General features: G+C 43.6%; 1 protein-coding gene across 2 annotated transcripts in view; it reads left to right on the top strand.

The window, feature by feature from the left end:
• The window catches only part of MCM9 (minichromosome maintenance 9 homologous recombination repair factor), an 89,889-nt gene extending 67,930 nt beyond the window's left edge, over positions 1-21,959 (top strand). The window contains exons 11-13 of one of the 2 annotated variants that reach the window (XM_032484782.1): positions 583-665; positions 1,155-1,300; positions 20,610-21,959. In XM_032484782.1, coding sequence (XP_032340673.1) covers positions 583-665; positions 1,155-1,300; positions 20,610-20,724 — 344 coding nt within the window. In that variant the 3' untranslated portion in view covers positions 20,725-21,959. Of the gene's footprint in view, positions 1-582; positions 666-1,154; positions 1,301-5,448; positions 9,573-20,609 lie in introns of those variants that run through there. The other variant, XM_032484780.1, reaches the window with a different exon arrangement.
• Positions 21,960-23,977: the final 2,018 nt, after the last annotated feature.

The raw sequence follows: 23,977 nt of genomic DNA, 5'->3' as shown, positions 1-23,977 counted from the left end.
TTATTTAAATAATTCTAAAAAAAAAAATTTCACATGAACTGACTATATCATATGATGGCGCAATATATACTTAGTAAAAAGTTCTACAAAACAAATGCACTTCACTTTTTCAAGGATTTATAACTAACAATAAGGCAAGAAATACCCAAGATTCAGGCTTGCGAGTTTGGTAGTTTTAAAAAGTTCACAGATAAAGAGGTGTGCCAGAGATGAGAAAAGAATTTTAGTTCTAATTTTGTATATTTTATCATAGATTAGAAAGTAAGGGTTTAAAGGTGCTAAATATTAAATGTATGCTTCTATAGCCCCTTTCTTTGGTGGAGCAGAGAGTGCTTTTTCATGTAAATTCACAGAATTGCCATGGGCTGTGCAGAAGTATTCGGCTCATTATTAGAGAAACAGCCTTAAAGCTAGTTGAACTTAAACTTTTGTCCTTACTCTAGTAAAATTTATTTGTTATTAGTAGCTCATTCATAAAATACAGTTTTGGAATGAGGGTATCAGGGAGAGTATTACATTTGTCACCTCAAATATTAATATAAAATAATTCCTATTTCCATAATTTCAAATGCACCTCATTAGCTCATGCTCGCCTGATGTTTCGTGACACAGTGACTCTGGAAGATGCTATTACAGTGGTGTCAGTAATGGAGTCCTCTATGCAGGTAAGAATATTTTGTACCTAATATTTGAACCCTAATTATAAGCATTGTTTTAAAAAAGACAACTTATAGCATACCTGGAGTCATAAAAATGACCATATTCTAGATCTAATAATCCCTGGAAATATATCCAAAGGAAACCATTTAAGAGAAGGGGGAAAATTGTCATGGAAACAGTCTCTACATCAGTAGCATTGCTTTACCCACTGGCGTAAAGTAGTGGGTCTCAATCCTTTTTCTCCTGAACATACCTGAGAGGTGCTCATGGTCCCACTGGAGACAGTGGGGCTTCCCAGAGCAGTGCATGCCACCAGGATCGGGGTAGAGGACTACTGAAATTTGAGAAAGGCTCCCAGGTGATTCTGATACCCACAGAAGAGGTGTAGAGGGCTGGTCTTAGCCATCTGGGATCAGTGGTGCCTAGCGTGTGCTTCCTCTGTGCAGGCTGGCCTGCTGACTCTCCCTGGTACTTTCCATTTTCTCCCCCATCAGGGTGGTGCACTGCTAGGAGGTGTGAATGCACTCCATACTTCCTTCCCTGAAAACCCTCTGGAGCAGTACCAGAGGCAGTGTGAACTTATTCTGGAAAAGCTGGAGCTGCACAGCCTCCTGAGTGAAGAGCTAAGAAGACTTGAAAGGTGAGAAAGGAAAGCCACGAAAGGCATAGAATGGAAAGTGCTTGTTTGGCTTTTAGTGAAACGAAGGAAGTATACAGTAAGTGGAAAATCTGCGCTATCTGTAGGGGATTTCAGTTATCTAGTGCTGTGTAATCAGCTACCTCAAAGCTCAGTGCTTAAAAAAAAAAAGAACACCACATAGTTTTCTAGGAGTCAGAAATTCAAGAGTACTCAGTAGGGATGGCTTGCCTTCATTCCACAGTGCCAGCTGGGGTCACTTGTACACCTGCATTTAGCTGGGAGCTCAAGTGGGACTGGAACATCCCAGATGGCTTCCGTCACATGTGGTGCCTTAGCTGGGGTGGCTTAAGTGGCTGGGGGCTGGCTGGGCTCTCTCTCCTGTAAGGTAGTAAGAATTCTGACATGGTAGCTTAGGGCTCCAAAGAGCAAAAGTGGGAGTTGCCAGGCCTCTTATGGGCTGGGCCAGAGCATCACTTTTGCCACCTTTTGTAGATCAGAGCAAGTCACAGGGTGAGCCCACATGCAAGGTAAAGGGAAATGGACAGAACCTTGTGTTGGGAGAAGTGGCGTAGACTTACAAGGAGTGAGGGACTTGATGGCTGCCATCTTTGGAGACTACCTTCCACAGCTTCATTTCCTTGGCTTGCTGGTTCGGTGAGCCTCATGGAGAACACTGACTGGTCCTTTACTATGTATAGTAAACTATCTACTATCTATGATTTTACAGTATAGTAAATTTATACCACTGGGTCCTGAGTATAGAGAAGCACCCAGGTAGGTTGCCTACAGTTCATACCCAAGACACAGCACAGTTTCCGTAGAATCAAGAAACCTTGGTGAATGGGCTTTAATCCTGTTCACTACCCCCACTTCTTCCTCTGCTCCTTCTTTGGCTCAGTATAAGAAGTAGAGCAGTGCTGTTCAGAGAGGTGGCTGGGACTGCTGTTAAGCAAGAGGAAATTGGACTCTAGGACTAGAGTGGTTTTGTGACCCGGACACAAGGCTGTATGACTTTTCCTCACCAGGAGAGGACGTGGGCAAGGGCATTTACATAAGGAATCTTAGTGCTTATTAATATTTTAATTCTGTTCTTATTGTTTTTAAAGCTTTCTTCCAAGCATAATAAATATTTGATCATTAGTCTTTACATAACCTTGGGGAAAGAAACGCAGGGGGAAGACCACGGCCCAGACTGCCTTCAGGCTAGCCTTGCTGGCCTGCGGGGAAAGCTGCGGGAGTAGAGGTAACTGGTACTGCATCGCACCTGGGAGGGGCCGCCTTAGCGTCATGATTTTCCTTCCCTGTATGCCCAAACCCATGGCTTTTTAAAATTTACATATTTAACAGTCAGACTAAAAAAAACTCCCCAGTGGGAATGATGTATTTTATGTTAAAAGAGGGAAATCTGTTTTTCATCCTACAGGGTAACAACTTGGGGATGACAAAAGCAATGTTTCATAACTCCCCTTTCGAGTGACTTGTTAAAAAATGTGGACACGTGAGAAGAAATGTGTCCCATGTGTTAGCTAAAGAATTTTTGCCTGAACTTTACCATTTGCATGCTCCCTTAATACGCGGGCTTCTAAAAAGCTAGACTTTGAGTCTGTGCCTGTGAAACAGGAGTGAGGAATGGCAAGTGTGTCCATTGGGCATCTTCCAGTGTGAGTGGGTTAATAACTGACCTGAACCTGGTTGCCCGTGTTGGTTGATCTCAAAGCTGGGGGCTGGTGAATGGAGGGCATGTGGGAGCAGAGCAGCTCCACCAGAGAATTTGGGGATCATGTTGGGATTATTGGCTGTTTAAGTAAAACCTTTGAGAATTCTTTTCCTGGCATTTCTCTCATATTCGCTCACTCCCTTCATTCAGCAGTGTTCTCTTTCTATTTATAAAACCTCAGCACAGCCTACTGGGAAGTGTGGGAACTGGCTTTGTCCTGCTCATACCCGGGTGCCGGCTTGCAATAAACTGGTACTTGGTCTAAAGTCAGCCCCCATTTCTTTCAGTTGGTCTCCTGGCTTTCTCATGATCCAGAGCATGGTGTTAAAGATCAAAGCTCTTGCTTTGGTTCCTTTATGGTTTGATGTAGCTGATCCTTCTCAGTCAGGCCTGTCCTGGGCTTGGCTTTGCTTTTGGAGAGAATGCTTGTTTTGAGTGACCAGAAACTGGTCATTTTGACTACCTGAAGCTGGCATACACCGGATTCGGAAAGGGAAGGAATGAGAGGCTCCGCCTCAGTGTTGTGTGATGGAGAAGTAGCAGCTGGGCTTACTCAACTCAGAATGACCCTCTAGAGGGAAAGAAGAATAATGAAAGAAGAGTAAGTGGTGATCTAAAAGATAGGATTCTGCCTTAAAATGTTCTTTTCTTCTGGTACTTCTTTGAAATGCAAGGGCATGTTCCCGGAGCTGAACCTCAAAGCAACAAAACCAGGTGCCCCACAAAGGAAAGTGAATTACCTCCAAGTCACACTCTGAAGCTAATCCTCGCAAGTGGGAAAACCCCCTGGGGCACACAGGTTTACTCTCTTTGGAAGAGTTTTCTATTCCTTAAGGAGATCACATGTTAATAAGAAAACTGTATTTTCTTCACTTTTCTTTGGGAAAATGCTTTGCTGATGACAGTCAGACTCAAATGGTGGCAGTTCTCGCCCACCTCAGAAGAGTGTGAAGATGCTGTCTTTCAGGAGGCCTAGTGAAACGCAGACCTTTTCCGTACTGGAGAAATCAATCCCCCAAATCAGAATCAGACTAAAATAGTAGGGCTAAATTATTCTACCCTTTAAAATTCCCATTAATTCTTTAAGTTACAGTGCTTTAGCAATTATGAGTATGACCTCAATTTGATGCTGAAAGTGCCCTAGATAGTAGTAATTTTGAAAGCTTTGGTGTTGGGTTTGTTTTTTGTTGTTTTTTTTTTCCTCCAGTTTGGCTGTGACTACCATGAACCCAGATTTTCCTGTATTGATGTTCCCAAGTCTAGTATGAGTGACTATAACTCAATATTTTAAAAGCAATTTTTTAGTGTTTTTTACCCCGATTGTAAGCAATAATACACAGTCTTTATAGAGTATTTTGAAAGTAACAGTAATAAATTAATAAGAAAAAATCACACATAATCTTATTTCCCAGAGAGGGGCATCATTAACATTTTAATGTATTTAAATATGTTTAAATTTAAAATTCATTTAATTTTTATATGTTTTCTTCTATTCCTTCTATTATGATTACACCTGATTTTTAGAATAATTTACTCGTCTGCTTTTTGGTGTAGTTCCTTTTCAGATTTAGGGCATAGAAGCAGGGTCATTGCCCCTGAGACTGAAAAGGCATTTCTAAGTTGTTATGAAGGGATTTTTAAAGGACCTCTTTTTGAGAAGCTATAATCCCTGTTAGAAATTGGTCCTCTGGCCAATATTTCAGTTTCTAACTTGCCCAAGATTTAAAATGACTATCACAGATGAGCTCCATCATTCTGGGCGGGTCAGTAGGTTTCTGTATCAGATTGATGGAGAGTGGCTGCCCAGAACACATGCGGAAGTGTGGCTGGGCTTGGCAGGAAAGAGGTCACAGCTGCCTGGGGGAGGTCTGCCATGACTGCTGGAGAGCCAGAGGGGCCACGGGCACTGAGGAATCAGTCTCTTCACTCTTGAGGAAGGTGACTTTTTAGATGCACTAAATTTCAGTACCTAAGTTAGTTAAGAGATGTGAAGAGGTCGTAATCTCTGGTCTTTCAGTTTAGATCTGATCTGCAGACTGGCTGCTAAACAGCTCGAGCCACTTCTCTTGATCGGCAATCCACTGCTGTGCACATAGTGACTCATCTGTCTTGTAGTTGAACATTTAACATGAGAGAAAACTAAGCATTTTACACTGACCTTCAAACAATCTTAAATGAATGAAATGGACTTTCAGAGAGATCTGAAAATGTGGACAAAACTATTACTCCACTTTCTTTATTTTACTACAGTTTTAGGTTAAATTAGAATGATTATTGGAGCACTTGAATTCTATCCTGATGAAAAAGGATACTTTCCTCCTGTGTTTGGTATTAGCCTGGAATTATGTTGGACTTAAACCTTTAGATAGCATCTCAGAGAATAAAGAGATGAAAAGATTAAAGCAATACACGTTTTCCTTATCTGCTGCAGGTTACAGAATCAGAGTATGTATCCATCCCAGCCCCAGGCAATGGAAGCAGAGATGACTCCAGGGTCCCTCGGAGGTGATCCAGGGGAAGAATTAAAGTTCAGGACATCAACTCAGCAGGAAAGGAATTGGAGCACACGTCCATCCCCTGCTGGAGGCAGTCCTGGGGGAAGCCTGCTTCTCAATCCCGCATCCCATTTGGGGTCTGATAGACTAGCAGGTAGAAGACATTCAGCTGAGCACAAAAATAACCAAGATGACAGTTTGGACTGGTTTGACTCCATAGCAGCTTGTCCCATTGAGCCTAAAAACACCATTCCTGTGTTTCCTAGTCCCAAAACCAGTGGGGGGAAAATGGCTTTGAAAATCTCCAATAACACATCTCAGAGTAAAGGAAACAGGGAGCCAGGCCAAAGTCACAAATTGGAAACTGGAGCTCTTCCAGCACCAGAAGAGACAGAGGCTCCATTGAGGCCAGAGAGCGTTGAGGGTGAAAAGGCAAAAAATGCAGCAGTTTCTGAAGCAACATCTGCCGATGAACTAGATTCAGTACTGACTCATCGTGTCCCCAGGAAACTACACAAGCTGCGCAAGGAGAGGGCTCAGGAATTGTGCAGGAATCCCTCTGGGCCGCCGTTGCAGCCCACCAGCCCTTCCCATCCTCAGCCTCCCCCTGTACATGGCCCAGAGAGAGAGCTGCAGACTCCCAAAAGAAAGAGACAGAAGCTCCATGCTCATGCGGAAGACCCTGAACTTGAAAGTGCTGAGAGTCCCCTTCCTCCTGTGGCTAAACTGTCAAAATTTACTTTCAAACGGAAGTCAAAACTGATCCATTCTCCTGAAGACCGCAGCCCCGTGTCTCCTGGCACAAGTAAAATCGCAGCTCAAAGTCCTGAAATTCCCCAACCTAGAGCAAGAGGGGAAGCAGCTCTGCCTGGGAAGGGTCCAGAAAAGCTGGCCTCTGCCTCAGGAATCAGAAGCTTGGCTCAGCTGCAGGGTAAGACAAAGGAGGTGTCACCGAAGCCACCAGAGAAAGGACCAAGAGAGAAGAAGGCACATGCCCCTGCAGAGGGAGCTATTCAGCCTGAGCTAGAGCTTGGGAACAACACTGGGCCTTTCCCTCTTACTTGTGAAAGAGACAGAAAGGAAGAGGGTTCATGCAGTAATAAAAGCAGCAAGGTTCATGCTTGCACGTTAGCCAGACTGGCAAACTTCTCCTTTACTTCTCCCTCTGAATCCAAATCAAAATCCCCTCCTTCTGAAAGTAAGAACCCAGGTGAGGGAGGAAGCCACAGCTCTCCCCCTGTGACCACAGCTACAGCGCTTGGCAGGAAGAGGAAAACTTTTCAGCTGGAGGGATCCACTGAGAGATTGAGTCTTTCCAAAAAATCTCTCTTCACTTTACCAGAACTCGATGATGAACCATTAGATTTTGACTGGGATGAAGAAATGAGAAAAAAGCCATAATCATGAAAAGCTTTCTGGTCAAATTTCATGCTCCTCCACTCAACCCAGTCACCTTCAGGTCGTCAGTGTGGCGTTTATATATGTACAGAACTGTTAGCCATGCTGAGTGCCACTCTGAACACCAGCTCCCTGTCAGGTTTTATAGACTCAGGTTTATCTTCATGACTTGAAAAGTTGTGCAATCAGTGTAGACTCGTGTGATAGCAGCGCTTGAGTTGAATTAATTGATAATTGTGCTTGATTTTGCAAACAAAGTACTTATATTCCCAAAGATGTTAGTTTTTATTTTTTAGGGGTGAGTCTTCCTGAGATGGGTTCTTTCATTCACTCAGGAACAAATGCCGGGAAGGTTAGTGCTCATAAAGCTAACAGGTCAGAGGAATTCGTTTTCTATTTTTTCCTTTTTGTTTTTTTCTTTCACCCAAGATGTGCTGAGTGTGGTAAATATTGTGATTTGCCAAAATCATATGATTTCCTAAATTTTTTGTGTTTATTCTCATGTTTCAGATTAAATGTGACTAATGCTGTTTTTTCTTTGAGAGGCATTATCACAGTTCTATGATAGTCTTAAAGATCTGGCAACTGGCCAAGTAGTAGCTTTCTTGAGATCTTGACCTTTTGAGTTTTCCTTTCTTTCTCAAGCCAACAGTTTGTGCTTCAGATTCTTGTTTATGTCCTGGGGACTCACCTTCAACACAGTTTAAATCTTGTGGTTGGAAGAAGAGTGTGTGCGGTTGTCTGAGTCATATATCACGGCATTTACCCAACTGGTTCATATGGAAACGTGATGCCTACTAAGTTATAATTCATTTGTCTTTAAAACCAAGCAATGACTGTGTTTGGTAGGAAGAGACAACTCAAGCTTTGTCCTTCTTAAGTGCTTTTAGAATCACTTCTCTTAGATTCTAGCAAGCGTTGTTAGGGTTTCATAATTATACACTTTCTCTTCTGAAGTATGAATTTGGGAAATAGAGATTCTTTCATTGTCTGAAGGACTTTTGGACATGATGGATACACAAAATTATATTACTTTGTTTAATGACCACTTTATTAAATTCATAAAGAAAAAAATTTAGGAACCCCAATTTTTCTTGAGCATTTAAAAATTAATTTCAAAATTAACTTAAGTTTTCTGAAAATTTTTAAACTATGAGTACAAATTTAGAGTGGATGAGTGTTTTGAAATCTTCAGACACTTTAAACAGCTGATAAAAGACATACACAAGCATTGATTATACAAGTTATTACTGCACAATCACTTAAATTTATCCTAAAACAGCAAGACTATGGTTTAGGCAATTTCTTCATTATTTCTGTACTTACTTAGTAATTTCCCAGTGTAGTGTGATTCTTAATGTGATATATTCCTAATCTTTCAGTATTAGTACTTACCTAGGTTTTTAGCATTTTTGCTAGAACTAAAGGCAAAGGAAACGATAGGGGTTATTGACCTGTTGATTCTTGGTCTAGACATGGTCTGATTGTGTAGACTAGGGTAATTCAAACCTGAGCCACAGTGTTGAGCTGTCTTTTTTTTTTTATGGTAAACTTTTATGTCCCTTTCTTATAAATCTTTGTCTTTAAAACATGGTATCTTTTGCAGTAATGATGCATTAAGCTTGGCATGGATAGTACCTAACCTACTGGTTTGCCATTCAGGGTATTTTGTTCTATCAGTTTAACATGGTTGCATTCTAGAGCTGTCATTTTGCGTTTCAATCTCGATTCTAGAGCATTTAGTCTAAAGTAGTTGTCTCTTTAGGACACTGAGTAACTCATCTTTTAAAATACAATGTTGACTATACTTCAATTTTTTTAAAAAATGAAACTGAATAAATAAAATAGAGTTAAATTGTCTTCCTTAGTTATTGTGCATGACCATCTATGCCATCTTCTACCTGCTTCTTATCTGTACTCACTATACATCCTATTATTTGTGCTAATAAATCCACCCTATTTTTTTAGTACCTTCTGCCAGAATCATGTAATCAAGTTACAAGTTCCATGTGTTTATTCTTCAGTGCTTACCCAGAGAGAAATAACTACATATGTAAATATTATAAACATAATATTTAGAAGAAATAAAACACTCAATATGAATGCTCCCCTACTTACTACAAAAATTAAACTTCTATCGCAGCTTAGTTTTGTGTTATGATTACCTCTTTGCTTGGATTTGATGCTCAGATTCTCACAACTTCGTCAATAGGAAGTCTCTTCATGTTGACACCAATGTCCTTTAAGGACTCTGACTTTCCTAAAAGCATTCATGATATCTGAAAACAACAGCATGTTCCAGACCCTTTTTACTTGTTTTCCTGCCTCAAGTCGTAGAATCAGTGAACCCTAAGGCACTTTATTTCCTTTAGAGGCCAGTGGTATTAAAGGCCGAACTCAGGGTTTCAGGGACGCTCGGGGAAGTCAGTACTACCCCTCCTGCGGGGTCCCTTTGTAGTTTAAGAGCCGAAAATATTTAATGTCCTAAGGTTACATTTTATCCTGCTGTGTCCTGTGTTTTTATACTGTGTGATTTCACGACAACCAAGACTTTTTCTTATGTGCTATTTAATGTGTGTACCAAGGAAAACAGATGTCTGGGGGGAAATGTGTACAGTCTCTAAGTCATATTTCTAGTCAATAAAGGAAAGTGTAAAAATAACCTTTAATTTTGAATCAGCGTGTCAGGATATATATGTATTTTTCAGGCCAGTGGACTCCTTGAAAACATTTTAATAGTGTAAAATTATTTAAACACAGTAAAAGCTATACCTAATTTTCGTTGTGAGAGGATCAAACCAGAGTCTTAATTCTATTATAACTATATATAAAAGAATTGAGTTTTCTGACATTGTTAAAGATACACTTTTCAGTGTATATGTGGTATTCTAAAATTTATAATAGAGATTTTGTTATTATAATTTTTAATGTTTCTTAGAAATACAGACAGAGCAAGTGTATTGTTCTGATATCTTTAACTGTTTGACTTAATTCAACCAAACTTTAAACTTCTGAAGGTGTACTAAAACTTGAATAATAGAGATCCATTCTTGATTGATAGGCTTTAATTCTAACAAACCTACATATTCTATATGAGTGTATTGCTTTTGTTTTCCATGCCTTCCCTATGTGCTAAACCTGCCTAGCTGGTAGAATGACTGGAAGACCAGTTCTAGAGAAAATCTTAGGTCAGCCACAAGGAGGATCCCTAGAGCTCACTTTGAGCCAACCCCCAACATTTGGGCGGCCAGAACCCCCCTACCCTGAGCGTCTAGGGACTGCCTGGAGCCAGCTTAACCCTTCAGATGCAGCTTACCAGATACCCTAGTTTCAAGTCTAAGGAGCTCAAAATGTGGAAGGCTAGGCCAGTGCATATTGCTCAGTGTTCAGAATCACATTTTCCATAGTTTATAGAATATACATAATGTACAGAATAGCAATGTCCATAATGTTGAATGTAAGCATTCAAGAAAGGTAAAAGAAGGCTCCTGGCTCACCTTGGTGCTCTCTCCAATAGGTGTTTTGCTGTCTAGGTCCCATCTGCAAGTGGCGAAGCCCCCACGCCAGGTATACGGGGAGACATTACCCACATGCATCCCCCTCACAGCACTCAGAGGACACACACAGGAAGGTGTGGTAACACCCCTGTGACCCGCTCTTCTGTTGTTCTTACATCAGTTCCACCGTCTCCCCTCTTAAAGGCTTAAAATGCATCTAAAGGTCGTATCCATAAAGGTGAACTTGACAGGAAAGTTAAATTAGGCTCAACTAAATTGTTGCTGTGTTTATATAAACTACTCCAATATGAGTTAGAGGCCAAGAAGGGAAATAGGATACATGGCCTGGGCCTGATCTCACTAGGTAGGAGGAGGGTGTGAGTGGGTTATCTTGTGAGTGTAAGGAGTTTTTAGGCCACTCTTCTTTCTTCATGTTCGGTTGGAGCCTTAAGCTTTGGCTGAATCGAACCACCAGAAAGCAAGCATTTGTATCAGGCACACCTTCATGTGGGGACAAACTTGGTTTAATTTAGGACTTCCATAATAAACCAATAAACCAGTGTTGAAAGATTGCTTAATATTTCAGATCTGACTTTCTCAGCGTCTACTGATACCTAAAGGAGACTAGCAGCACAGTGAGATTGGGAATCAGGCAAATCAGGTTCTAGAGCAGAATGATCACTAACCAGCAGTTATCTGCCTTGATCTGGCATCACTGACCACTCTCCCCTGCCTGGAACTCTTTGTCACTTGGCCTTCAGGACATCACACGCATGTGGTTTTCCTTACTCACCTCTTCTTCAGCTTTTCTGCTCCTTACCTCATTTGTCCTCCTCTCCTGGATCTTCAATGTTCAAGGGACCCAGGGCCCTTTTCTATCCCCATCCCATTCCCTGTTTTCTCATTGAAACTCAGGGCTCCCCAAGGCTATCAGTTGGCTGATGATTCCTTTCCTGAAGTCCAGACTCCTATATCCAACACCTAGTCCCGTGGCTCTCTAAAGGACATCTCCACCTCAGCATATTTCAAATAGTACTCCTGATCTTGTCCCCATTAAACTCTTCCTTTCCCAGATTTATCCATCTTGGTAAATTAGAGACTCCATCCTTCCAGTCGCTTTGGCCAAAAACTTGAGTCACGCTTGACAATTTACTTTCTCTTGTACCTGGCACCCCATCTGTTGGCAAATCCTATGGAATCTCTCCTTAAAATATATCCAGAACCTGCACCCTTCTCATCACATTTGCCAATGTTATGTCAGTTCAACCACCATTCTCTCTCGCTTTGCCTCCCTACAGGCTATTCTCAGCACAGTAATCAGAGTAAACCTGTCAAATAATATTCCTTCTTACCTCAAAGCCCTCTAGCAGCTCCCATCTCATCCTAGGTAAAAGCCAAAGTCCTTATAATAATGATCTCTAAGGCCCTGCATATTTGGCCACATGCTACCTTTTTAACATCAGACACTAACCTTGCTAGTTCCTGTAGTTTTCCAGACATGAAGCAGCCCCAGGGCCTTGTCACTTGCTGTTCTATCTGTGGAATGCTCTTGCTCGGAAGATGATCACTCCTCACCTCCTTCAAGGTGTTGCTCAAATGTCACCTCAGTGAAGCCTACCCTGTAACCTGCTCAGAATTGCAGGCATTCCTCCCCTTAATTTTTCCATAGCATTCTCATCATATAACATACTGTGGCATTTATTCCTTTAGTTTATTGTCTGTCACAAGGGCTAACCAAGGGTGAGGGGAATCTAGCATGGACAGCAGAGGAGAGAGACCCTGAGCAGCATCTGCTGCTTCCAGACCAGCCGCTGTGTTGTGGCTTGTACCACATCTGGCAGCTGCAGTTGGCACTGCAAGTTGATGGAGCTTGAGATACTCTGCTGACATCTTCCAGGATCTAATTTCTGTAGGGACTAGACCAACGACTTCAGTGGAAACTGATGGGCATCAGCACTCTGCTTCCTGTAGGTCTCTAAGGGTGGCACTAGTTTCTGCTCTTTGCCCCGGGATGTTTGTGATTCATTGTCTTCCTCAGAGGAGGAGTGTAGGGGCAGCTTCAGAGACTCCCACTTGTCCTTCCCCACTTTTTATTCACAAGCCAAAGAACCAGTGTGGATGTGTGGGTGTTTGGCAACTTCCAAGTATTATCTATTTCAGTTACACACTCAGGGACCAGGGACATAACCACTGGGTTGGTCCCTGACCAACTAGACCCTCCCTCTGTGAAGTGGAGCCAGGCCAGGTGTCCCTCTATTGCCTGGCCCCCATACACATTCACTCTACCGGGGGACCACGTTTTGTATCAGGCTGGATATCATTGTCAGCTCTGACCTTGTATCCAACAATTCTCAAAATATTGGGCTATTTCCTTTCCCCAGGGTATAGTTACCCAAGCCAATGTCTGCTGGTCCCTTTGTAGATGGACAGGGGTAATCACGGTCTTACAGGCTTGCCTCGATGTTGCGGGTTACTTCTTCCAGAGGACCTGGCCTTTCCTTCAGTCCAAAGGCTCCGAGTCTGAAATTCATTCAGGTCCTGAAGCTGGTCAAAGAATTCTGACTTTTTATTGGCACCTCTGCCCTCAGCCTCTTCATGATCAAGTTGTATCATTAACCCTGTTTGCAGATGGAAACGTGATCAGAGGGGCTATGTTAATTTTTCAAGGTCACACAGCTAACAGATGGCTTCTGGAGGGGCAGCTATTTGTTTCCAAAGCCAGTGCCCCATCAACGATATCATGACAGCTCCCAGAAGAAATGTGATGGTGCAGGGCAAGGCCAAAGTCACAAGGGTCTCTGCTCATCTCCCTTTCAGTCTTCATGTGCTGTCAGGAAGAACAGTGTGGGCAGCCCTCTCCTATGGACACTAAGCCAGGGCCACAGTGCTGAGTAGAAGTCAGGACCCTTTCCACTACAAGCACACCTGGCAGCTGCTCTGTATCCAAAGACTCCGGCACGCCCCAGCCCTGGTTCAGCACCTAAGAAAACATAGCAGCACTGCAGGGTGGCTGTGCTCGGCCATGCCAGGCAGGGCCCTCACATCTGCTCGGCTCCGGGTGCCGTCCACACCGAGCACACTGAGAAGGCTGCCCTGGAGGACAGCGAGGTGCGGCCCTGCCAAATGTCCCTTTTTATTTTCCATCAAATGTGCGCTAATACTTTTTTTTACGGTGAACTTTGACTTGTTAAAAAGTTTCCGTTGCTGGGGAGTAGATAACTATCTGGAAGGGGCTTTTGTTTGTTTCCTGCGCTCACTTGCCTTGAACAAAGATGGTTCTGACAAGCCTAGGGCAGCCTGGAAAGGCAATCTAGGCAGCCCGTTCTTTCTGCTGCTCACACCACCAGGGGGCGTGAAGGATCTCCGACAGACGAACGAGAAAGGCCAGAATGGAGACTCCCCTGCGTACAACTCTCATGAAAACATTTCTTCCAAAATCGGTCTCCTTGGGCACTTGGCCAGACACACAGGCCAGCTTAGGATGGGGCCAGAACGGGCTGGGGTGCCTCAGGGGGCGCCCCATTCCAGCATATAGAACATGGGCCATCTTCTGAAGACTTTGAAAATCTGTACCTGAGAAGCTGGGCTGCAACAGGGCTTGGAAACCCTCTGAGCCATGAGGTCAGAGTCCATTTTACAGAAGCGTACACTCTAAAAGAATATACATTTAAGAATGTGATTCCTTTGAGAGGTGGAGGACAGGCAGTCAGATTCCAATCCAATCTCAGATTGATTTTTGTTAATCAGAAGCTTAAAATTCCCAGACTCTCCCACAGCAATAACCTGCATTATTCTTTTGTTATTGGGGTATAGTTGGCGTATAACATAGGGTAAGTTTAAGGTGTATAGTGTGTTGATTTGATACATTTATGTAGTGTATGACAACCACCATCATGCTAGCCGGTGCCTCCATCATGTCACATAATTATTTCTTTTTTGTAGTAAGAACAATTAAGATCTAGTCTCAGCAATTTTCAAGTATATAATACAGTATGATTAACTATAATCACTGTGCTGTGCATTAGATCTCTAGAACTTATTCCTTTTCTAAGTTTGTAGCCTTTTATCAGCATCTCCCCATTTCCTCCACTCCCCAGCCCCTGGTAACCAACCACCTTTCTACTCTTTGTTTTTTGGGTTCAGCTTTCTTAGATTCCGCATATAAGTGATATCATTACAGTATTTGCCTTCCTCCATCTAGCTAATTTCATTTATCACAATGCCCTTGAGGTTCCTCCACATTATTGCAGATGACAGGACATCCTTTCTCGTGGATGTGTAATGTTCCATTGTGTGTGTGTACACCTTCTTTATTCCTCCATTGATAAATGCTTACGTTGTTTCCTATCTTAGCTACTGTGAATAACATCGCAGTGAACATGGTGGTGCAGATGCTGTGTTCATGCCTTTGGGTATATACCCAGAAATGGAATTGCTGGATCATATGGTAGTTCTATTTTTAGTTTTTTGAAGAACCTCCAAACTGTTTTCCCTAGGGACTGCAGCAATGTACATTCTCGCCAACCGTGCACAAGTGTTCCCTTTTCTCTGAATCCTTATCAATACTTATCTCTTGGGTTTTTTTTTTTTTTTTGATAATAGCCATTCTAACAGGTGTAAAGTGACAGCTCATCGTGGTTTTGATTTGCACTTTCCTGATGATTAGTGATATTGAGCACCTTTTCATGTACTTGTTGGCCATTTGTATGTCTTCTTTGGAAAAATGTTTATTCAGCTTCTCCATTTTAAAATCAAATTGTTTGGCTTTGTTTGTTTTTTTACTATTGAGTTGTATGAATTCTTTACATATTTTGGATATTAATCACTTATCAGATGTATGATTTGCAATTATATTCTCCCATTCGGTACGTTGCCTTTTCATTTTGTTGACGTTTTCTTTTGCTATGCAGAAGCTCTTTAGTTTGATATAATCCCATTTGTTTATTTTTGCTGTTGTTGCTTTTGCTTTAGGTGTCAGATCCAAAACAATTATTGCCAAGGCCTATGTCAAGAAGCTTACTCACTGTTTTCTTGTAGGAGTTTTACAGCAGATGTGAGTTTGGCACCCGGGGTGTTGGAGGGGATCCTCTGGTGGGGTTTCCCTGGCAGTTCATGAGCAGGCTTCCTGCTGGAGTCTAGAACACAGCCAGCAGGAACCGGGCCCCTTTAATGCCCTCTGATACTCATATCTGCCTCTTTATCCCCCTAATCATGGGGTTCTTGCTGCAATACTCTGGGCGCTGCTCTAGAAACATGGGCTTCTCTGGCAGCATCCTGCAGAGTGAGGATAGCTGGACACTCACTCCCCACTCTCCCTGTCCCCCATGGGAAGGATCCTTGGCCTCCTCTTTCTCTAAGCTGGGCTGCCTTGCAGGGGAGAAGCGATGCTGGCAAAGTTCCTTTTACCCACTCCAATGCATCCGAACTTGTACTTTTGAATTCTTTTGCTCCAACAAAGTACTGTACCTTCTCTAGAAACCTAGACTTCTACAAAGGCTCTCTCTTCTGTGGGTATGCGCCCCAGTCAGCGTTTTCCAGGTGCCCTCAGACTGCGGCCCAGAGGGTCTGGAGCTGGTTCACAGGCTCCTGCTGGCTCCGCAGCCCACACTAGGATCTGTCTGCCAGTTACCTGATGCACAGGCGGGTGAGACGCCTCTGAGTCCCTTGGCATATGGTGCAGGATCCCATAGCTCCCAGAGGCACTTTTGTTCATGGAGAGATGCCAAATCTTAGGTGTTGAAGGGAGACAAAAATGAGTGACATCTTATGCTACCATGGTGCTGATGTCACTCCTCCGAGTAGCCTGCATATCAGCAATCCATATTTTAGCATCCATGCAGGTGTGATGATGGAAGGAACATGGAGTTGGGTGCCACACACAGCTGCTCCTCACTAGCTTTGTGACTGCCAGAAAGAAGTACTTAATCTAAACATCAGCAAAATGGCACAGTATCTCCTTTGTAAGACTATTGAACACCAACAAGGTGTTGGACAATTATCAAGGACATACTGTGTACCAGGCACTATGCTAGGCACTGGGGATATGATAAATGATAAGACGGACATGGTTGGTACCCACTCTTGCACATTACAATCTAGTGAGGATTGTGCCACCAGTAGGGCTGTATCTCAGGTGCCTGAGCAGGGCCTGGCACGTCACAGACACAACACACGTTAGTTCTTTTCTCCTATCCTTTCGCTCCTGTCTCCTTCTTCTCAAAAAAATATGAATTGTAGGGCCAGGCGAAGATTCCCAGCAAGGATTCCCCTTGGCAAAGTGGTTTTCTGGAGCAAATGGCAGAATATCCTGTAATATTTCATTGTATTTACTTGAGCATATTGTGCTAAGGGAAAGACAAACACTGTGTATCACTTACATGTGGAATCTAAAAAAGTTAAACATAGAGAGGTGTGCTTCTAGTGTAAGACTTGAATGCAGAGGTAAGAGTCGGGACTAGCTCCCTGAGGGAACAGGTGATGATAAGGAAAAGATTCAGTAGTGCAGAGGGCCCAGGAGAAGCTGGAAAACATACTTTAGTTGAATTCACCCATGTGGTCAGAGGTTTTTCTCTGGAAATACTTAGCTTCCAGTGTATAGCAGTAAAGAAGGACATTGGTCCAGAATTAAGGTTTCATTGTGAAAATGAAGGCATCTGACTCCAGAGACCTTGATCTTGGACCAGGCTTGCTCAGGTAGAATAAGCCACACAATTGAAACCAGATTTTGGTTTGGATGGGGGAGAAGATATAAGACTGGGTATAATCTTGACCGAAATCTGCCACTGATGGCCCAAATCCATTGCCTGCCCTCACACAAGAGTCATTATGTATTTTGAGTATAAATTTGTGAATGTAAGAGAAAATTTAAAAATAATCGTCTCAATTCACCACACTGTGGGGCTCAAGACGTTCTTCACACTTTTGATGGTATCTTGACACGGCCTTCATTTCTCCTCTGAGGAAAATGCACATACACTCGGTGAGCATTTGAAGGAGAAATCTTGAAATAGTTACAGCAAACACTTACAGAGGGATTTCTATGTACAAAGCACTTATTTAATCTTCATAAAAGCCCCCTGAGGTAGGCATCATTATTAACCCATTTTACAGATGGAGGAACTAAAGGGCAGGGAACATAAGTGACTTGCCTGAATCACACAAGTGGCAAGTGGGAAAGCTGAGATCGGAATCCAGACAGTCTGGCTCCGTAGGTGGCATCCTTAACCGTACACTCTCCTGCCTTTCCTTGGAAATGTCACCTCTCCTTCACTGTCAGGGCTGAATTATGTACCTTTAAATTCTGTATTTTGAAGTCCTAACCCCTAGTACCTCAGAACGTGACTGAATCTGGAGACATGGCCATTGAAGAGGTGATTACGCTAACATGAGTCCACTAGGCTGGGCCCTAACCCAGTCTGACAGGCGTCCTCCCTCGTGAGGAGGGGAAATTTGGACACAGACGTGTACAGAGGTAAGGTGATGTGAAGACTCAGGGGGAGGATGGCCATCAATAAGCCAAGGAGAGCGGTCTTAGAAGAAACCAGTCCTGCCAACACTTTGATCTCAAACCTCTAGCCTCCAGAACTTTGCAAAAATAAATTTCTGTGGTTTCAGCCACCCCAGTCATACAGCGGCCCTAGCAAATGAATACCCCCATAGACCATGAGTTAAGAAGGAGCAGGAGAAGCGGGCGGCAAAAATGAAATTAATCGTTTAAGCAAATTCCCCTTCTCATTTAAAATACAAAGAAATGCATTTCATTAGATAAGAAAAGCTTCAATTGGATAATGCTATACAAGAATTAATTTGAATTCAATTCTATGGAGTAAAATAAAGCAGTAACAATCTCCATTTACATTGAAGTAGTATCATAGACAGGAAAAGCAGTTTAATTAAGGCCAAAGTGTGTTTGTTAATTGGCCATCATCCTCTCCAGCGAGCCTACCAAGGGATGCCATAAACAATTAGAGAGCATGGATTTATTGATGGAAGATGAGGTAAGCTGGGCATTAAGTGCCCTGTGTTTCCTTAGAGGGCGGCAGTACTTTCATTAATAATGAATTCAGTCTCCCCTCATGTCTTCTGAGTTTCCCACTAATACTGGAATTATTGGTGTGAAACATGAGAGCTTCCAGTAATTACGGGCAATCAGAGATTCTTAGAAAGTGTAATAGTATAATCCAGGGGAAAAAATAATTCCTAGCATACTTATTTTTTCTTTAATGGACTTCAACCCATGTATACTCAGTGCTGAGTGCTTGCATCGGGGTACCGGCCAGCTCTGGGGGTTTCATTGTGTTCAGAATTCTGGGAGATTTGCAGCCTGAAGCCCTTCAGAGGTCTCTTCTCTGAGAGAGAAATTAGGGAGCATCTCAGTCACAGGTCTGAATTGCTTTAAGGTTGAATAGCCTTGTTTGTGCATTTGACAAAATTCAAATTTTGACCAGGTCGTCACCTTCTCAGTTCCTGCTCCATGCTTTATAGAGCCATGTGTTCCATGTTTCAAGAAGATTAAAATCAGGCAGTTTCATTAAATGTTCCATTTTTACAGAAAGTATTGTTGCATTCCTCTCTAAACACTGAGAGCTTGCATTCTCCTTTTACCAGCTTAACTTCTTACTAGCCTTGAAGGGTATCAACATTCTGTGTAGATGAATATAGCGTCGACATGATGGACATTTCAGGAAACTCCATCCCAGGTCAGGGAAATGGTCAAGAATGTTTTTTTTTCCCTCAGGGGCGCTGAACTTTCAAAGATCAGTTGAAGTACCTGCATGAGAAAGCTACTTGATTCAGAGTTGGAGGGAGGAGGAATTTTATAATTCTTAGAGACAGTATACAGTGGTTGGCTTTTAATTTAACTTTGAGTAAGTGAATGGGAAAAAAAGAAAGTGTGGGAAAAAGAGGCAAAAACAGAGGAGACAGATGCGAATAGATAGAAAGAGACAGTGTAGAAGAAGTGAGGCAGAGACAAAAGCAGAGAAAGGTGTGCCCAGGCCCAGAGACACAGGCAGAAAGGCATGTATTAGAAAGAGACACACAGAGTCATACTGGAGTTGACCCCACATTCATGACACCCCACACCTCGTCTTAAGAGATTATGACTTTGAAAGCTGTGTCGCATTTTTCACACCAAAACAAAAGCAAAAAACCCAAATTTAAAACATAAGCAAGAAATAAACCTTGTTCCATAAGCCAAAATCCAATGATACTGAAGGCCCAGTCTGCCTGGGCTGGGGATTCTGGGCTGGGGATTTCTCACTTCTGCATTTTTGCCACATGTGAGCGTGTACATGTGCACATACGCACACAGACACACGTACACACAAACCTGGTGCTTCTGGATGGCTGGCGGGGCTGACAGGGCTGTCACCCTTGGCTGGTTTGACTGAGTGTAGAAGGGTCCAGAGGCTGTTGGTAAACAGATTCTAAACTGCGCTCATTCTTCATTTCCTCTTCTTTCGTTTTAGAAGCCCGCCTTGGGTGCCCTCTCCGGGGCCAGGCCTGTTCCCCATCTTTGGTCTCATCTTTGCTCTTTATTTTACTTCCTCCCCATTCCAAGAGCCAGGCTCCGTGGCCTGGCAGATGAGACAGCTGAGTGAGAAGAAAGATCCAAGTAGAAAGAAAAGGATTTTCAAATTTCTTGTCCTCCATTGGACCTTCTTGATTAGCCTCAGTGATTTGGATCAACCCAGCTACTCCCCCGAACCAATATTTTACATTTTCCAACATTTGGAACCATCCCTCTATTCATCTTATAGTCTCTGGTCTTTTGCATCTCTGCCTCTCCAGATGGCTTCTTAACTATGTAATTTTCACCAACTCAACTCTGATGATAGTTCAAACGAACAGTAAGTCACCGAACCCTGGTATATTTTAGAGTGTGTTTGGCACCATCCCGAAGGTAGTGATGAATAAACAGTCTGCTGGGAAAATACCGTAGTATTACAACTGGTGGTGGGGGTGAACACACTTCTGTTTTCAAGTCTGCCCTACACCACGGCATCCCCCGGGCTGAGGAGGGTGGTGAATTGAGGAAAACAGAGAAGCTTGAAAATGCGGATATTCCGCCACCTGCTCTGAGACCGCAGGGAATTTCACAGCCGGGACAGACGCAGCGGCTGGTGCCAGGGGACTGAAAATGAAAGTGAGTTGTGGATTTTTCTTTTTTCATTCAGCTTTTTTCCTTAACGTTCTTCCAGGCTCCGTGGCCTTTCAAGAATCATCAAATGCCTTTCCTTTGAAGTGAACACCACAAGGAATCAAAGTCTCATTTCCTGGAAATACAGGGCTGGACAGCAGCCATCCCTCAAATGAGCCCCCACGGAGAAGACTTGGAGCCGCGAGCTCCCAACTCAGGTTTCTGGCGGCTGCACGTTAAACCCCGCTGGCGGGCCGCGGAGGTCATGGGTGACTTTCTCCTTGCCGTCAAGCGTCCGTTGAGCCTACACTTCCTGTCATTGTCATCCTGGATCGTGCATGACTCATTCCTTCTCAGCCCATTTCCTCCCTCACAGATTTCCAACTCAGTTGTGGAAAAGTACCATACATGTATGTCCCTGCATTCAAGAAGACACGCTAACGGGAGGAGGGTGGAGGAACTGTGGTGGAGTGGCAACACCAGGGGTCAAATAAAATAGGGCAGCAAATCGGAAAGTGGGGTAGTGGCCGCTGTTGGAGCAGAGGAGGTTAGGCAGACTGGCCAGCATCACCACTTAATAATGGTTTATGTTTTCCCTTGAAAGTTCATTTGCATACCTGAGGCGGCCCAGGGTTGTGGTGGGAGGAAGAAGAGCTCTGCTACCAGATAAATACAGGTAGGAATCCTGCCTCTATATAAGGCTCTGTGATACTGGATGAGTTTCTTCACCCTCAGATCAGGGATAATTCTTGGATTGAGAAATGGTTGGTACACAGAAGCGCTCACTACACTGTAGAGCTACTAACAAAAATAACGTAGCTGTGTGTCCAGCAGCGACTGGCCTGATGCTCACTTTGATGGGGGCGAGTAAAGAGGAAAGGCAGCCAGGAAGCTAGCAGGACCCTGGCAGGAGCAGCATTAAACTCACGTTAGCTACTTGATTTGCTTTTGTTGTCCTTATCACATCCTCACCATCATTTCCCCCAACTTCAAGTCAAATGGTGACCCAAAGAGATGACAAGACAAAATAATGTCAAGAATTGTGGGGGAGTTGAAATATTTGCCCTGCTGGCAGGCTCACAAACGACCCAACCACAGTTTCACTGATGCTGGCAGAAGCAGCAGATTCCTGGTCAAAGACCAAGGACAGTATTACTCACAGCACAGGAGGCGGCATGAGCTTCGTGTGCTCATAGCTTCTCCTGCAGCCCCAAGTCCTCGGAGTGCGGGGGGTGATGCACGGGCAGGCACAGGTGGACACTCTGCACACAGCAGGTTTAGGTCACAGCTGAGGAAGTGTGAGCTCAGAAAACCCAGGCTTAAAAAACCTGCCCAACCTCTGTTCCAGAGATAGACATTAATTATCTTTATCATCCTTGCCAGAAAATAAATCTGCCCTCTACCCTGCAAAGACACTATCTCTATTCTCCAAGGCTGTTTTGTATATGGTATCCTTGAAAAGACAGTCTGGGACAAGAGTTGTCATAAGACATGTGGAAACAACACAGAGAATTACCCACCCCACCCCACCCCTGGCAAATAAGACACAGCCAGAAGCAGAACTCAAAAAAAGACACAGGTGGGATGTCTTTTAAAAATGTATTTATTTAAGCAATAACACTGATAACCTCACCTAGAATCTTAAGTAACAAAGCTCTCAACTGCCTGGGAAGAAGGGAGACATGCCCACTGCTCTCGTCTCTGCTAGTGTGGAAGCTGCCGCCTGCACCTGCTCACAGCGCCTCAGCCGTGGGGCTCAGGGCCGCCTCACCCTGTCGTGGCCGAAGAGTCTCCAGTGATGTTTTGCTTCATGCAATTTCCAATAAGCCTGGAAATGGGATGTTAGCCCAATGAAAAGAAATGCATTCGGGATTTTTATTCTAGTTAATTAAAAGGAAAGAAAGAAATCCTTTAGAACTTTCCTTGGGCTTTATGAGATTAAAAATGGTATCGGAAAAAGAAGTCCTTCAGAGGCCACAGGTGGAGACTATGGAATCCTGAGATTTGTCCAGATGAATCTTACTAACATGCCTACGTGAGGTTAGGCCTGGTTCTCCTAAGGACTTGAGGCCCTGGGACACACCCCACCAAAGAGCTCCTGGCATTCGGATCCCACCTCGGAGCACACCCTCAGGAGTCTAAAAGCTGAACCATCTTGAGAACCTTCCACCCTCATTTGGAGGCATAGCCCTGCCTCCATTTTCAGACCATGTGGAATCTTGTATCCTAAGTTTTGGTTCAAAAAATATTTTCATTAATTGCGGCAAAAGGAAGTAATTGTCCTAGTAAGGAATTCGGGGACTGCCTTGTTTGAGAGTTTGGTGACAGAGCGGCCAAGGTGGGTGGGGGCGAGAAGTGGGTGACTCGGTTTGTGTCCGCCTGCCTCCACTTCCAGAGAAGGATGCGGGGACCCAGACCTGGTCATTGGCCCTGCCTCTTCCTTCTCCCTTGCCTTTCACCTCTAATCAGTCACGAAGTGCTGTTGGTGCTCCTAAGCCTTTTTTTTTTCAGATCTGCCCACAATCTCTTTATTCTTTCCTCAGAAGTTCTCTCTTTTTTATTCCTTTATGGTCTTACTCGTTTACCTATTTAAAAAATCTGTCAGAAATTTTTCATTTTTTTGTTGCATCCTGTGAGGTAGAAATCATATTGGATTTTTCTCAAGCTCCCAAGAAGAGTTGGCAAAGCTTCCTTCCTACCCCCTAACAACTCCCCACCCCACCCACAGCACACCCAAGATATGCACACGTGCACATGTTGGGGAAGCGACCTTTACTTTCATTTCACACGGATTCTTTCTGGTTGCCCAGATTCAGCTTCCTTAAGTCATCTCTAGGTGTCATCCAAGAGGAGCCTCTCCAGGCTGGATTTTCAGTACAGACAGAGGCTGACCTAAGGGAAACTGGGATGCTGGGGGGTCCTGCTCTCCCTGAGTCAGTGCGGAGCCCCAGCCACGGCCCTGTGAGCCGCACTCACGGCAGAGGGGAGCTCCCCTCCCCCCGCTTTCCCATCCCCAGCGAAGCAGAATTGCCTTCTGTGATTTTACATGAAATCTGCCAGCAAGAGCTGCCTGAGAGAATAGACAATAGAGCTCTCTGTATCACTGCAGGGAAGGGGGACAAAAATGCTGACACTTCAGTGATTACATCCGGGATCCGCAGTTCCCCCGGGGCATCCCAAAGATCACGGATAGATGAGACCTTAACCTTTTCTTCAGAGCTTAAATTAGCCTTTCAAATATCTAAAAGGTTAGAGAATATATCATTTAATTGGAGGGAAACATCTTCCTTCTCCATTCCCATAAAGCACTGATATGTGTGTGTGTGTGTGTGTGTGTGTACCTGTATGTGTGTTTTACTTTGCATTTTTTGCACAGACTTTGCAATGCTTGAAGCTGCAAATAGCCATAGGCTTTCTGTCCTCTACATA

The sequence above is a fragment of the Camelus ferus genome, chromosome 8, assembly GCF_009834535.1.
Source record: "Camelus ferus isolate YT-003-E chromosome 8, BCGSAC_Cfer_1.0, whole genome shotgun sequence".
In the NCBI taxonomy this organism is placed as follows: Eukaryota; Metazoa; Chordata; class Mammalia; order Artiodactyla; family Camelidae; genus Camelus; species Camelus ferus.
Note: the sequence above shows the minus strand (reverse complement) of the source record. Positions and strands in the feature narration are given on the sequence as shown.